The sequence below is a fragment of the Sinocyclocheilus rhinocerous genome, unplaced genomic scaffold (assembly GCF_001515625.1).
Source record: "Sinocyclocheilus rhinocerous isolate Xijiao unplaced genomic scaffold, SAMN03320098_v1.1 scaffold722, whole genome shotgun sequence".
NCBI classification, from domain to species: Eukaryota; Metazoa; Chordata; class Actinopteri; order Cypriniformes; family Cyprinidae; genus Sinocyclocheilus; species Sinocyclocheilus rhinocerous.
Window position 1 is genome coordinate 704,920 of NW_015638934.1, and position 16,091 is coordinate 721,010.

Here is a 16,091-nt window from a genome sequence, read left to right on the forward strand (position 1 = left end):
TGGAAAATGCCAGCGAAGGAACACATACAAACAAGAGTAGTCGCAGTATCAGCAGTGAAGGTAGGAGAGTGCTGGACTTTCGGCATCAACTTTCGGTTTGCCCTGCCACTCACTTGAAGATGTTCAGGCAAAAGGAAACACCCATACTACACAGCAATCATTCTTAATTGCAGAAACTTAATTGCAAAACATCTCTGGAGAGAACTTCAGATTATTAAATTCGAAAGTGCTTTCCATATTTGGATCAACATAGGCTACATTTGTGAACGCACATTTTCTGCAATGTCGCGCCTCAAGTCACGCTTACGTGCGCGTCTTACAGACTGCAACTTACAATCGCAAATTCATTGTGCTGTTACTCCTTTCGAGCTGAATTTCACAAAATTAGTCAGCTCCCGACAGCATCAGGTGTTTTATTTATGGTGAGTAGAATTATTTATTTATTTATTTATTTCAATGAATGTAATCGATTAGATATCATAATATTTAGGCTATAATATAAATCTGTTTGGTTTGTATGGGTGACGTAATATGTAAATGATATGCGTGCGGCCCGTGAGACTTGCACTTGGACCATAGTGCGGTGCAGTGGAAAAAAAGGTTGAGAACCACTGCTCTAGCCCCTGACCAGAGTCGTGAGAGGGCCCTAGCCCCTGACCAGAATCGTGAGAGGGCCCTAGCCCCTGACCAGAGTCGTGAGATGGCCGTGAAAGGGCTCTAGCCCCTGACCAGCGTCGTGAGATGGCTCTAGCCCCTGACCAGAGTCCCTGACCAGAGTCGTGAGAGCTCTCCAGAGTCCGTGCCAGACATGATGACAACAGGGAGCCCATTCACATCACAGAGCTCAACAGGGAGCCCACTCAATTCACAGAGCTCAACCCTCCTTCGTCTCCCGAGTCTCCTTCGTCTCCGCTGGTCCCGTCCAGCCCTCCTTCGTCTCCTGTTTCCACGTCAAGCCCTGGGAGGACTCCTGTTCCTACTTCCAGCCCAGGGAGGGCCTCAGATCCCGAGTCAAGCTCAGGGAGGGCTCCTGTTCCCATGTCCAGCCCAGAGAGGGCTGTTGTTCCCACGTCTGGCCCAGGGAGGGCCTCAGACCCCGAGTCTAGCCCAGAGAGTGCTCCTGTTCCCACGTCCAGCCAAGAGATGGCTTTTGTTCCCACGTATGGTCCAGGGAGGGCCACAGATCCTGTGTCTGGTCCAGGGAGGGCCACAGATCCCAAGTCTAGCCCAAGGAAGGCTCCTGTTTCCACGTCCAGCCCAGAGAGGGCTCCTGCCCTCACGTCAAGCCCTGAGAAGGCTGCGGTTTCCACGTCCAGACCCGAGAGGGCTTGTGTCCCCAAGTCCAGCCAGGAGAGGGCTTCTGTTCTCGAGAGCAGCCCGGAATGGACTTTTGAGCCCAGCCCATAGCCGGTCCCAGGGGACCCGGAGTCTCCCCCAAGACATTTTTTTGAGGGGGAGGCTATACGTCTCTGGCTGTAGTGGCCGGGCCGAGTGCCGAGGCCAAGGTCCAGCCATGGCCCCCTGAACTACCTGTTCCACCATGGTTTCCTGAACTGCCTGCTCCACCATGTCCTCCTGGACTGCCTGCTCCGCCATAGGCCCCTGAACTGATACCACCCTGGAGGCCTCCCGTCCTGTTCCCGTTAATTACCCTTGTTTGTCTATCTATTTAAGCCCCAGTCTGTTCAGTCTTTGGTTTTCCGGTCACAGTTATGTTATGCTGTGTTTTCCCTCACCATTCTGCCCGTGTTCTAAGTTTGTTCATTAAACGAAGAGAGTTTGAACTGCACCTCCTGTCTTCGCCTTCCTTCCTGCATCACCGTGACATATATACACATGTAATTGCCCATATTTTAATTGAAGATATGTCATCATAGAAAAATTAATGCAAAATTAATGATTTCACTCAAATAACCTTTGTTTTAATGAAAAGCAAATATGTCTGAAATGTACATCTAATTCATGGAAATAATGAATAACAACCTCATCAGTTACAATAAGTATTAAATAATAATAATAAAACTGTCAGCGTTTAACTTCAAAATAAAAACTATAATTTTAACTCCACAAATCTAAAAACACTGATGTGTCCACAAATACAATTCATTAACAAATAGACATAAAAAGCGTTGATATTCAACAAAGCACAGTGTCATATATGACTATTTTCCAGAGACACAAAATAAGATCAGTTAATCTCAAAAGTATTTCTTAATCTATATCTCACAATTGTTGATGTGCAGATGAAATTACAAAATTAAAAATAGCATAGCCATTCATCAGAAGTGTTAAGAAAAAACTTCTTTACAGAATCAAACTTTATTTCTTATTTGAATTTATCAGAACAAGTTCTCGAATGTATCTTCAGATACAGAAGGGCTGCCATTTTTTTCAGTTGTGAACAGTAACTTCATCTGAATCAGCAACAAAATCACACACACACACACAGACACACAGGCACACACACACACACACACACACACACACTCACTCACACACACACACACTTTTCAAGTAGGCTACATTTGACCCTGGCAAAGAAGCAACCCAGTTGACGGAAGTGTGTGTCTGTGTGTGTGTGTGTGTGTGTGTGTGTGTGCTGCAGATGATGCTGTCCATGCTGATGTCTGTGTTGGGTGTTGCTGGAGGTCTGTATTGTATGATCATCTCCGCCGTCGGCCTGCAGGACGGCCCTCTGTGTGACACAGGAGACGGGATCTTCATCTACCCCTTCCTAAACAGCACTGCAGAGTAACAGCACTCACATTGACCCGTTTGTTTGTACACTATACAGTTGTATAATGTGCGTCTGTGAGGATGCAGGGGAAACAAAATCTCATCCTCAGAAATGCACAAAACTCTCTGGCAGAACTTGATTGTGAAAACCCCAAACTGTGCGGTTTGCTTATCACATGTTAGAACATACTGTTTTCACTTCATTTTCACATTGACACTTTCACACCTGTGCTTTCCTCTGTTCAGAGAGAGTTACCTGTTCAACCAGACGTCATGGGCGGTGTGTGTGCGGCCGCAGAATGTGGTGATGTGGAACGTGGTCCTGTTCTCCATTCTCTTGAGCATCGGGACTCTGGAGGCTGTGCTTCTGCTGGCACAGGTAGTCAACGGACTGATCGGATGCCTCTGTGGGACGTGCATGAACAAGAACCAGGTCTGCTTGCTCTCCATGTTTACTATAAAGTTTATTTTCAGTGCCAAAAACAGCAAACTATTGCTTTCAAAAGTGTGTAATACCAGCCTCACAAAAGATGTGTTATTGCTTTTGCTTCAGCAGACACAGATGGAATGAAAACCCAAGAGCACACTCCAGTATGTGGGACCTGTGCAGAAATACATACGAACACAATGACATCAACACAGATCTACAGAAACACACGTGTGAAATACACCGAGGTTTCATAACACACATATGATGAATATCATGTCTAGTTTTTGTGAATCATACCCTTGTCCTCTATAAATGAAGCCTTTGACAGGTAATGAATCTAGATGTTCAAAGCATCTCATGGCAATTCGTAGGTGATTTTACATTTTGGTGAATTGGTGGCTAATTCACATGAATTCATCCAATCTTACTGACGGTTATGTTTGGGGGTGGATCTTCATGTTTACCTTTTTATCAAAAAATCGTATGTTGAATTCATGCAATATCACCTCCTCATAAAATAGCTAAGTTTTCTCATGAGATTAGGTTGCAATATTTCAGACACATGATGTTTGTATAACCCTGTGATATTCAACTATCAAATATAATAAACATATTTTCCAAGTTTTGTAAAGTTGCTTACGTTTATCCATTTTGTTAAAGTATGTAAAGATGAGTTAAACATCCACTAGTGTAAAACCTAATAAATCTCCTTACTAACCCTTGTTAGTTGACTTAAAGTGCAACAGTTCGTTGAACTTGCTTGTGTAAATCTAGTCCTGTGCATTGTCTGTGTCCTTTGCATTAGTTACACAGAAAAGATACATTTTAAGATAAATTAATTAATCCGATATGAGCCCCACAAAACTGTGACAATGCCTTGCAAATGAACCTTGATTATTTTTGTGTAGACACACATTCAGCTTACACCCTGATAGCAAGCAACCATTGAATCAATGTTAAAAAATTTTGATTTGTCAATGTTATTTGCATTGAGTCAAAATCACTTTTGCACCCGCAAAAACTACTTTTTGCACTACTACTGTTTGTTTTCTTATTTATTATATGATTTAAAAAAAAAAACTTGCTATGTGTACTGTGTTAAGCTAACTGAGACTTGTTATAGCACTTGTGTATCATTGCTCTTTTGTTGATTTTGATTGCTTCTATTCTCCTCATTTGTAATTTGATTGAGATCTGGTGACTGTGAAGGCCATTTGAGTAAAGTGAACTCACTGTCATGTTCAAGAAAGCAGTCTGAGATGATGTGAGCTTTGTGGCATGGTGCGTTACCCTGCTGGAAGCTGCGGTCACAAGATGGGTAGACTGGGGTTGTAAAGGGATGGAGGTGGTCCGCAACAGAACTCAGGTAGACTGTGGTGTTTAAATAATGCTCAGTTGGTAGTAAAAGGGCCCAAAGTGTGCCGAGAAAATATCCCTCACACCATTACACCACCAGCAGCCTGAAACCATTGATATAAGGCAGGATGGATCCATGCTTTCATGTGGTTTACATCAAATTCTGACCCTGCTATCTGAATGCTGCAGCAGAAATCGAGACTCATCAGACCAGGCAACCTTTTTCCAATCGTCTGTTGTCCAGTTTAGCTGAGCCCGGGTGAATTGTAGACTCAGTTTGCTGTTCTCAGCTGACAGGAGAGGCACTCGGTGTGGTCTTCTGTCCATCTGATTCAAGGTACGATGTGTTGATGCTCTTCTGCAAACCTTGGCTGTAATGAGTGATTATTTGAGTTACTGTTGACCTTCTCTCAGCACAAACCCATCAGACCATTCTCTGTAAGTCCTAGAGATGGTTGTGTGTGAAAATCCCAGCAGATCAACAGTTTCTGAAATACTCAAACCAGCCCGACTGACACCAACAAGCATGCCACATTCACTGTCACGTCAGTCAGCTTTCTTCCTCTTCTGATGCTCGGTTTGAACTTCAGTATACTGTCTTGATCATGTCTGCATGCTTAATTGAGTTGCTGCCATGTGATTGGCTGATGAGATATTTGCGGTAGCAATCAGTTTAGCAGATGTACCAAATCAATTATCGGTGAGTGTAAAAGCTTCACCCATAAGTACTGTCGAAAATAAAGTTTCAGTATCAATTTGCTTGTATTGAAAAAAAACCTACCATTTAATACTGTGCAGTAAGCTGTGTGTGTGTGTGAGAGAGAGAGATTTTATTTTGATTTTTAACAAAACAACTTTATTTCATCACTTTTTCAATTCATCAAAAATTAACACCACAAAATATCAAAACACAACTCTCCCTCCACCACATTACAGACAGCATCCCTATAACACCACTGCTGTACAAAAGTTTCAACATCATTCATTGCTCTATAATACCTCAAATCTATTATAATCCTAGACCTTACAAATGCTTTAAAAACTGGCAGAATCTCATGTAAATCCTTTACCACAGAGACTAAATTATCAATGTCTTCTTGGCTATTAATTAACACCATAACATCGTCAGCATATGCTGACACTTGATGCTGCAACCCTGAACAATGAAATGATAAACCCACAATCTTATTCCTTAATTTGGCTAACATTGGTTCAATAGCTAGTGAGTATAACATTCCTGATAATGCACACCCTTGTCTTATACCCCTGCTAATATTAAAGGGGGCACTTAAACCACCATTGACTTTCAGCATGCTTTGTATCTAAAAAAGTATCTAAAAAGCACATCCTTTCAACTGCTCTAGTAGGAACATATACAGAGATAAAAACAAAAAAAACAATTCTCAAACTGGGCTCTGATCTTTAAAAGTCTGCCTTTTATGATCTCTTCCACTTGACATGAACAGGGAATGAAACCTTTAGCAAATAAAATTGCAACACCTCCACTAGTGGAACTCAAATGACTTAATATGGACATTCCATCAAACTCTCTGGCCCAATCACACGCATTCAACTCATCGCTGTGAGTCTCCTGCACAAATAAAACATCGACTTTTTTCTGTTTGACTATTTCAAAAAGTTGGAAACGCTTCTTTCCTTCTCTAGCCCCATTTACGTTGAGAGAAGCAATATTTATTTCTCCCATAAATAAGGAAAGCCAAAAGCAAATTAGGCTCAACAAACAAAAACTCACATAAACATGCTGATTATTTTTCATTACTGACATTGGATTCCGACTGAGTATTGAGCTTTACAAGTATTTTCTTAAGACGATATACTTCTTGATTGCTAAAACACCCTTCATTCCTATATATTCTCACTTTATCAATGAATTGTATCACATCCGGAAAATATTGCTCAATGCGAACTTTTCTCACATTCTTTGTTTCCTTTAGAAAGGATTTAATATCATCTGCACTATAGCTCCTACTGGAGAATCCACTTTGCGGCAAACTGCACGTTACGCTGCATTCTGAGAAATCACTTTCATTTTCCGTGTCAGTTTGACTTAAATTGCAATTAAATCCTTTCTTTGCTTGCTTATCCGAAGGACGTTGCTCTAACCTTCGCTTCTGCGGCGTTTTAAAAGTACAATCGTCCAATTCGGATAACATGCTGCTTTCACGATGAACAGAACATTCACCCACAGCGTCCGCAATATCTAATCTGTTCTCCGCCTCATTCACATCAACTACCTATTCTCATCATTCACAACCGGTAAAGGCGCCTCATTCAACTTATCCACCCTATTTGGGCACGCACGAATCAAATGTCCCATTCCACCGCAATTAAAACACTTTATATTGTTTGTTGTAGCGAAAATAACATAGTTGAAATCCTCATGTCGAAAATTCAGGGACAAATCCAGTTCATCAAGGTGCTCCTGCAAAATCATATAAACATAACGCTTAAATGACACAACATGCTTCAGGAGGGGTGACTTAGTACCAATTGGAATCATCTTTATAGGTGAAACTATTTTACCATAATGCGCAAGCAAATTGGTCAACACTTCGTTAGGGATAAAGGGCGGCACATTTGACAATGTCACTTTTTTGGAAGGTGTGGACAAAGGAAGCACTGGTGTAAATATACCTTTAACCACAATCCCGTTCTGCACTAACTGATTTGCTAAATCAACTGTTTTCGCAAAATACAACAACAGCGCCATTCATACGGGACGCTGACAAGATATTGTCATGTCCAATCTCTTCCCCCACGGCTAATCCACAATCTTCTATACTAGCGGTTGAATCTATCTTCACACCATGACGCCTTGTCAATGAATTAAAACTCCCGCTGCCTCGGGCAGCCATGCTCCCAACACGTGGGAGTGGATGCCCCGGCTAAAACACGACACTCACTTCTCTATTTTTTAGAAAACCACCAACGTTAAACAAAGAAAACCCAACAAAACAAAACAAATAGGCAAAAAAACAAAGATAGAGAAGTAAAGACCACTCGTACCTCACACAACAGCCACACGCTCTTGCTCAACACTCCGCCCACTCACCCAGCACATGCGCACGAGAGAGAGAGTGTGTGTGTGTGTGTGTGTGTGAGAGAGTGTGCGTGTGTGTGTGTGTGTGTGCGTCACCGGCTGCTAAACCGGTCTGATCAGTATCATAGTTCAGTCCTGTAAGTGAATGCGTCTTGGTGTATGAGCAGATCGGACAGACAGGAAAAAGAGCGAAAGGGAGCAAATACTGAAAGGGAAAGAGAAAACGACAGCAGCAAAGATAAACAGGGGAGATGAAGATAAAGAGCGGCATAAGGAGAATGGGTAGCAGAGAAGGACAGGGTGAAAGTTTAGAGTTATGACTGAGCTATAAACACAATCACATGTTACTTGCATATAGATATATGGAGGAATCAGTCTAATGAGGCCCGCATGCATTCGTTTGTCTGAGAATACACAGATACTCTACCTTATCTTCAGTCTCTGCCATTACAGTAAGTATATATATAAATGTGTGTGTGTGTGTGTGTGTGTGCTTTTATGTGTTTGTATAAGTTTACAAAGATATGCTTTGGGACAAAAGTGTATTTTTAGGGTTTGAACTTGGGTTAGTCTGTAGTCATTATAAATCACTTTATATGGAAAACAACAGACGTCAATGTTATGTCCTCATTTACACAGTTAGATAAACATTTGTGCAAAGGTGTTATGATTAAAGAAAAAGTAATCACATGAATGCATATTATTAAGAACAATAATATTGTGATTGCAATGCTTTAGTTTGAACTGTTCAGGTATTTGTTTATGCATCCTTCCAAACTAAACTTTCTAACATTAAACAGAATTTCTCTGCAATTGCTATAATAAGGTTATAGTAATCCTGTGTGAGTTTGGTGCTGCAGTATTTGGTGTTTTAATGTAATATCACAGCGTGTAACAGTGGCGTAATACTGTTTTAATGCTTTCTTAACCCCTGAACATATCACATCAACATGGTTAGCACTTATAAAACTGCCACGTATGTGACTTACAGCTGAAGTGAATACTGAAGGATTCTGGAGACTGAATGAGTCAGGCCAGACAAACCTGTTTCTGCCTCACTTTTCACTTTCCTGTCACTTGGTATTCTTGCTAAGTTATTTGTATTAAAAACACAGTTTCAGAGCAGAGCTTTATTTGGAAAGGAGCAGGAATGGGGAGTGTAGAAGTGATATTTGCTAAGCTAGGATTGGTCAGTGGCGTTTAAAGGCAGGGCTTAGCAAAGAATCATTTCACTAGTAATAACACTGATTCTTGAGAAGTGGGACAAAACAGAGTGCAAACCAATTAAACAACATGTTTGTATCTTGCATATAGGCTACACTATGCTTTGGTGCAACCTCCCAACGTTTCTCTTTTTATCAAAATGTGCTTTTTACCTTGCCATCACTTAATTTGCAGTCAAGCAATTTAAGATGTTTTTAACACTTCAAAACACATTCACAGATTACATTTTCACATGTGACCAACAACTCCTCAACAAATATAATATAGCATTATGAAATATGATCAAAATATTAATCTGACGGTGGTGACAGAAAGCTGAATTTGTAGTCACTTTAGCTATCAAATACATTGAATCAATCAATTACTGTATTAAAACAAATACAACAAACTGTGAGTATGTTATTGATTATAAAGCTCTTATTCAGGATTCACATTGAAGTATTTTGATATGTCACTGGAACACAAATGATCTGTTTTCTCTCATCTCAGAACAGTGTGTCTGCTGCTATGGTAACAAGGTATCTTTTAAAAACAGTTAAATGAACAAATAAAACAATTGGTTGTTACTTCTATCTATTTACATTCAGCAGGATCTTAATATTCACATTTAAACATCTTAACACATATGATCAGAATACAAACGAACTGTATTATGTTTTATGCAGAGTTATGTTCCCTCAACCCTAACTCTGCTAGAAGTGATGACCATCGATCCACAAAAGAGATGCATTTAGTAGTTATACATTATTATAAAAATCAAACGCTGTTTTATATTTAATACAATTAAAATTGACTTGAAAATCACAAAAATATGATGACTTCACGTTGAATGTCAATGGCCCGTCACCACCGTCAGACAGAATATCTTACGTGTTGACAAATTTAGCATTTCTTTCACAAAACAAAAGGAGTTCATGTAGAAGCCGTTCTGTTTTCTCTGTTGATGCGAGATGCTAATAGAACCTGCTTCAGGAGAATAACATTATCTGAACATTTCAAATAATTTCCTCAGAATTTGGAGGATGGCGTTGACATACATTCTATTCTTAATCCCTCATAACATTTACAATTTCAAATATTTTCATTTGTAAACCTGGACGTGTTTTGTTCCATGTCTCAAGAATCAGTGATAAGAAAGACATTATCATTGTTTATCTTATCATTGCTATTGAACTCCACCTCCTGAACTTGTTCCTGGTTTAAAGAGAGGTAATCATTAACTAGGGTTAGTCACTGAGAGGACTTCTGCTGGATGTTTTCATTCTTTCATGTTCTTACCCTAAGGGATCTTCTCGAGAGTTCACTGCATCTACATCCACAGTGTGAGGGACACATCTTCTCACCTTGATTATGTGGGGAAAATGATGCAGGAACACATCAAAAGAGGAGAAAGATGATTATGTTTCTTGATTGTTGTGATGGAAGTTGCAGTTTGGGTGGAGGTTGGCAGCTTAATCCACTGGAGAGGAACAGAGAGAGTGAAGGGTATGGAAAGTGAATTTGTGCCTCGTTGTGGAGGAAAAACCACAGGTTGCTTGTTCAATGACTGTAGCTGGAGGGAGAGAGCATTCGATTGTGGTAGTGCATTGAGATTGCATTGAGGAGCCGTTTCAGTGGCAGTGCTAAAAGCCACCATCGAAACCTTAAATTTGCTTCTGGTCCCAACTGGGAGCCAGTGGAGTGAGATCAGGAGGAGTGTGACGTGGGTTAACTTTGGCTGATTAAAGACCAGATGTACTGCTGCATTCTGGATCGTCTGCAGAGGTGAAGGAGTGGGATCATCAGGTTATATGTATCTTATGCAGAGCAGTGGTAAAAGAAGCCATGTGCTTCTATGATCGTGTCCAGTGAGGTTGTGTAAATGAAGAAAAAAAAAAGAGGGCCGAGAACTGAACCTTGAGGAACACCAGTGATTAGCTGTTGTTACACAGACACCTCTCCTCTCCATGACACCTTAAAAAATCTGCTTGTGAGGCAGGACTGAAGCCACAAAAGTACCGTAACTATGATACATAAGTCAGAAAGTCAGCATCTCGACAGAAAATGGTCTGAACAGACTTTCTAACACACTCAGTGTCTGAATGCACTCGCTTGCCTGACTGACACTTTGTGATGACGATATGTAGGAGGTTGTTGCTCTGTGTCATGCAACTGAGAGATTAGTTTGTGTCTGCCCTGATTATTTCTTCCAGTCTCTAACTCAAATTAGAGGAGGCATTTGTGGCGTAATGGTTTGAGAGTGGGACTTGTAACCTGAATGTTGTGGGTGTGATTCTCAGTACTAGTAGGAACTGTAGGTGGAGGGAGTGAATGAACAGCACTCTCTAACTTGGGTGGGATCAATTCAGAAGACAAATTCTGAGTACGAGTTACCATACTTTGCCTACAAGTCACGTCACTTAAATTCTTCCCTCACAGCACTGCTCCTGGAGGGCAGAGTTTAGCTTCAGTCTTAGTTAAACACACCTAAACCAGATAATCAGCAGGATTAGACACCTAGTCACAGCACATAGTTCTTTTATTAAAGTGCATGATAATACAGTGCTCATAATGGTTGTTGGCCCTCCATACAACTGATGATTCTGTGAGCACATTATAGTAATATGTTGGTTTTATTATTTCCAATTACAAAGATTAACAAGTTTCCCAAAAGCTCCTTAAACCCCCGTCTAGCATCAGTAAAACTATCTTCTGTCCCCAAATTGGCATAAGACTCATCATACAAACAGAGCAATGTTTTGAAAGCATTACAGAGTCACAGTGTTGACAGCTACTCTTTCTAAATTTGTTGGAAGTCAACTAACCAACGATGGTTAAGAATGCCCCATAAATGCTGCTTTTGCATATAATCAAAGTATTTTAACATCCACTAAATCTCTCCTCTGTCTCCTCTCTCTGAAGCTCAGGCCATTACCATCCAGGTGCCGAGGAGTCCTATCACGGCACCGGTTCAGGGAAGGGCTCTTTTCTCCGTGGACATCACATGCACCGGGACTCCAGCGATCAGATGGATGTTCAGTTCTGTGAGCAAACAGCAAAGCATCGTAGCCTGGATGCTCGGAGGCGCTGCAAACGTCACGAAAATGTACGAGGGAAGAGTGCAAACTCATCCCAACGGCTCGCTAACCATAACCGACCTACGTCTACAAGACTCTGGCTATTACACCATCACTGTGACTGAACCGTCTGGAAACAGCAAGGACGTGTGTATGGTGTTGAGTGTAACTGGTGAGCATGTCGTTTGTGATATACGTAGAGACACAAATGCACACTGACATAATGCTTTAGTCTATCTATCCTGTGTTTGAACTGTGTTTCAGAGGTGCTGTATGAGGACATTCAGTACTTTATCGTGTTCATCATTGTGTTGGGGACGCTGGCTGCATTTCTGATGCTGTGCATGTGGCTCTTGAATAAACTACACAACTTCATAAAGGCCTGGAGACAACGGAGATGCTTACCAGGTACTACATCGACTGTCATTTACATTTATTGCAATGCACAGACGTTGTGCACACAGCTGTGTATGTTAGATGTCCTGAACGTGCATGCCAAGTGTCTGAATGAGGTAAGAGCTTATAATTAATGCTCATTAATGCAGTAATCACACACTCACTACAGAGGGTCAACTAAAGATGGAAGAGATTCTTGAAGATGGCCAAGGACTCAGCTGCTGGGATTACTTGGGCTTATGATGCTTTTGGGAAACGCAGCCCAGGCCATTTGATCCATCAGAAAGAGTGTTTGGCAGAATATGAATGTTTAAAGGTGTATGAGATAAGATGTAATATTACTTTTCGTTTGCAAATGAAACTGAACCTCTGTATTTGCATTCTGCACAGAGCACAATGAGACTGAACTGCAGCCACTGTGACAGAAACACTGATAGAGATTGACCAGATGAGCGTTTTCCTCTACAGAATATAGATCAACAGACAGACAGCAACACCAACTCTCTGAGCGCCAGACAATCAACAGGACAATCACATACTTATACATGTGCTATTATACTTATAAAGGGTCAAAGGACGTCCTCTCAAGTACCAGATGGTGGAAATTTTATGAATGTTCTTTGTGTGTTATTTTTAATGGATGAATGTTTTTAAAAATCATTGGATATTGCAGGGGCAAATTTCCATTTGTGGTTCAGGTACCAATCCTAGCGAAATTCCTCAGTTATGTTATTTAGTGTCCAAATGTCTCTTATGAAACAAAAAGATTTGAATGTGGCTCAGTGTCATGATTGCTAAATATTAAATATGCTGTTTGTTAGATATTACTATGTTTTTTTTCCAGATTTTTTGGATAAGACATGTCTGATCTTTTCGATTGTAAAGGTTCGAAATAAATATCTTTGCATAATGATGATTACCTGCACTTGTTGTTCTCATTAAACGTAGTTTGTCTTTAGATTTTCCAGTGTATAGAAGGATTGCTTTCTTCTGTTTGTACACATGTGAGCCTGCAGCACAAAAGCAGTGTTAAGTCGCTGGGGTATATTTGTAGCAATAGCCAACAATACATTGTATGGGTCAAAATTATCAAGTTTTCTTTTATGCCAAAAATCATTAGGATATTAAGTAAAGATCATGTTCCATGAAGATATTTTGTAAATGTCCTACAGTAAATATATCAAAACTTAATTTTTGATTAGTAATATGCATTGTTAAGAACTTCATTTGATCAACTTTAAAGATGATTTTCTCAATATTTTGATGTTTTTGCACCCTCAGATTCCAGATTTTCAAATAGTTGTATCTCAGACAAATATTGTCCTATCCTAACAAAGATTATTCAGCTTTTATATGATGCATAAATGTCAATTTCAAAAAATGGACCCTTATGACTGGTTTTGTGGTTCAGGGTCACACATGTGCCTTCACAACAAAGGAAGAATGCAGAGCTGGAAGTACAAATGTTTTATTTCTAACAAGTGTTTTGGCCATCGCTGGCCTTTTCTTAGAAAAATGGCAGAGTGAGCAAACGGTGAAGAGATGCATCAAATCAACGTGAGACCCCAGCGGGCTCTAGGGACACGGGGTCAGGGCCGCCATCAGCAGCTCCATCTTGTACACAAAGTTTCTTCCTTCCATGCGGCCCCAGTGCACCTCCCTGTAAGGGCCCCTCAGGTGCGTCCATCTGCCCTCCTGCAGCACGTCGCTCTTGAGCAGCTCTTTGGCTTGACTGCGCGGGAACTGAACCAGCACCTTGCAGCCGCTCTCTGGACCGTTGCGCACTGCAGACAGACAGACACATGTACTGTCCTTCAGGTTCATCATGCATTACTGTTTGGATCTCCATGCCCTGCCGTGAGGTCAGATCACCGCTGTAATAAAGCATGTGTAACGCTGGCTCAGACGCACCTGAGATGGCATGTTCTCCGCTGGGAGACGCGACTGTGATGGCGGAGGCGTTCCCGATGCTCTCGATGGGGCCGAGGCCCACGTGATTACTGAAGCTCAACACGTGCCAGCCCATGACTTTAGCCAGCTGCTGCACAGCGTGAACCTGATGCTGCGACATCTGCACACACACACACACCATACACACACACATGACATTATGACAGCCAGAGTTCAGACAAAAATGAAAATTTGCTTGAAACATGCTCATCCTCAGGTCATCTGAGATCAGGATGAGTTTGTTTCTTCGTCAGGTTTGTAGAAATGTAGCACTGCATCAGTGTCTCAGCAATGGATGCTCTGCAGTGAATGGGTGCCGTCAGAATGAGAGTCCAAACAGCTGATAAAAACATCACAATAATCCACAAGTAATCCACAGCACTCCAGTCCATCAGTTAACATCAGGAGAAGACAAAAGCTGAAACAAATCCAGCATTAAGACGTCAGCTGCAGCTGGATCGACCTGAGCAGGACATTTGAGACTATCAGTGTTAACGCGGAGTTGTTTAATTAACCGCGAATGTTCGGTGCGATGGCGAAAAAGCGAGGATTTTTTTAATGTCGTGTGTCGATTTTTTCCCCGTCGCTCTGCGATGAAACGGGCCGTCCAATCAGATTTGAGCTTAGATCACGTGACCGGAGCAGCTGCTGTTACACAAAAGAGTGAGAGTGGTAGCACTGTCCATTTTCTTCCATGAGCGCGAGTGTTATGAATTACTAGAGCGCGTTCACTCAAGATCTGTCAATCATACGATCATATCTCCTGTCATTACGTATGAAAGAAATTAGAAAAAATTTTCTATATTTGAAATAAGCAAATAGACTCATGATATTTTTATAACAATAAAGGATGTTTATGACAAATGATAAACCGTGTCGCGTTCAATCCATTATAAAACATTCAAAGAGTGGTTGTCTGCAGAAGTGTGTGATGCTGTTTCATGAGTGAGGCCTGTCCTCTCAGTAACTGCTGCTGATGTGTGTCTGTTATCAGCTCATACTTGCAGATCTGCTCGTATCCCTGCGAGGTGATGAGCACTTTGACGCTGGACTCATACACAGAGTTGATGTTGGACCAGTGAGCCTGGATCTGAAATATACTGCACCTGACGGAAACTGATCAGTGAAAATTATAAAAAAAAACACACACACATACATAATTCACATAATTCACATATACATGAAAAAAATCAAACACCACAAATATATGTTTTTCACAGCCCTAAATTATTTGTACTTGGCTTAGATGCTGAAACAAGCCTGTCTAACACTCATTTCTTTACCCAGTTTCACAGTTCAGATGCAGCCTTCCATAACTACACTGTATTCATATATGATTACTAGATAATCTTTACTAAGTGGAGAGATCTCAAGCAGACAAACACAGATGTACAATCACTCTCTGAACTCCTCTGTGTGAGATGCTCACCTGCTCCTCAGGAAGATGTGTTTGGCCTGTTTGATGATCTTCTCCAGGAGTCCCTCGCTCTGCTGCAGCGAGCTGATCTCTGCTTTGTCGTAGGCCATGGGTCCCGCCAGACGCAAGCGCTTGTGGCCGAACGGAGAGCTGGCAGGATGAGGCATCACCACTGAGCTCAGTGTCTGCTTGTGGAACTACACACACACACACACACACACACACACAGATGAGGAGGCGGAGGAACGGCGCTCCAGACTCGTGCGTCTGCTGTGATGTGTGTGTACCTCTCGGATCAGCTGGTGGAGGTTGTGCTCTAACACATACAGGTGGTCGTCTGGTTTGCTCTTGTCTGGTGAGGCTCTCTGGATTTTCTTCTCTCCAGTGGAGTGACAGAGAGAGATGGACAGCTGCAGACCTGAACACACACACACACACACACACACACACACACACACACACAGA

At 41.5% G+C, this 16,091-nt stretch overlaps 3 protein-coding genes across 4 annotated transcripts in view; 2 read left to right on the forward strand and 1 right to left on the reverse strand.

The window, feature by feature from the left end:
- LOC107750096 (transmembrane 4 L6 family member 1) overlaps positions 1–4,035 on the forward strand; it is a 7,688-nt gene extending 3,653 nt beyond the window's left edge. Inside the window, exons 4-6 of one of the 2 annotated variants that reach the window (XM_016565365.1) lie at positions 2,606–2,751; positions 2,983–3,169; positions 3,293–4,035. In XM_016565365.1, the coding sequence (XP_016420851.1) occupies positions 2,606–2,751; positions 2,983–3,169; positions 3,293–3,307 (348 nt within the window). In that variant the 3' untranslated portion in view covers positions 3,308–4,035. Of the gene's footprint in view, positions 1–2,605; positions 2,752–2,982; positions 3,170–3,289 lie in introns of both variants that reach the window. The other variant, XM_016565364.1, reaches the window with a different exon arrangement.
- Positions 4,036–7,644: 3,609 nt separating this feature from the next.
- On the forward strand, positions 7,645–13,219 carry vstm5 (V-set and transmembrane domain containing 5). The gene is made up of 4 exons (XM_016565390.1): positions 7,645–8,035; positions 11,709–12,035; positions 12,128–12,271; positions 12,650–13,219. The coding sequence occupies exons 1-4, from the start codon at positions 7,963–7,965 to the stop codon at positions 12,679–12,681; spliced, it is 576 nt and encodes a 191-aa protein (XP_016420876.1). The 5' UTR covers positions 7,645–7,962; the 3' UTR covers positions 12,682–13,219.
- Positions 13,220–13,727: 508 nt separating this feature from the next.
- LOC107750097 (mediator of RNA polymerase II transcription subunit 17) overlaps positions 13,728–16,091 on the reverse strand; it is an 11,593-nt gene continuing 9,229 nt past the window's right edge. The window contains exons 12-13 of the mRNA XM_016565366.1: positions 14,171–14,330; positions 13,728–14,043 (exon numbers count right to left, since the gene is read on the reverse strand). Of these exons, the coding sequence (XP_016420852.1) occupies positions 13,835–14,043; positions 14,171–14,330 (369 nt within the window). The 3' untranslated portion in view covers positions 13,728–13,834. The remainder of the gene's footprint in view (positions 14,044–14,170; positions 14,331–16,091) is intronic.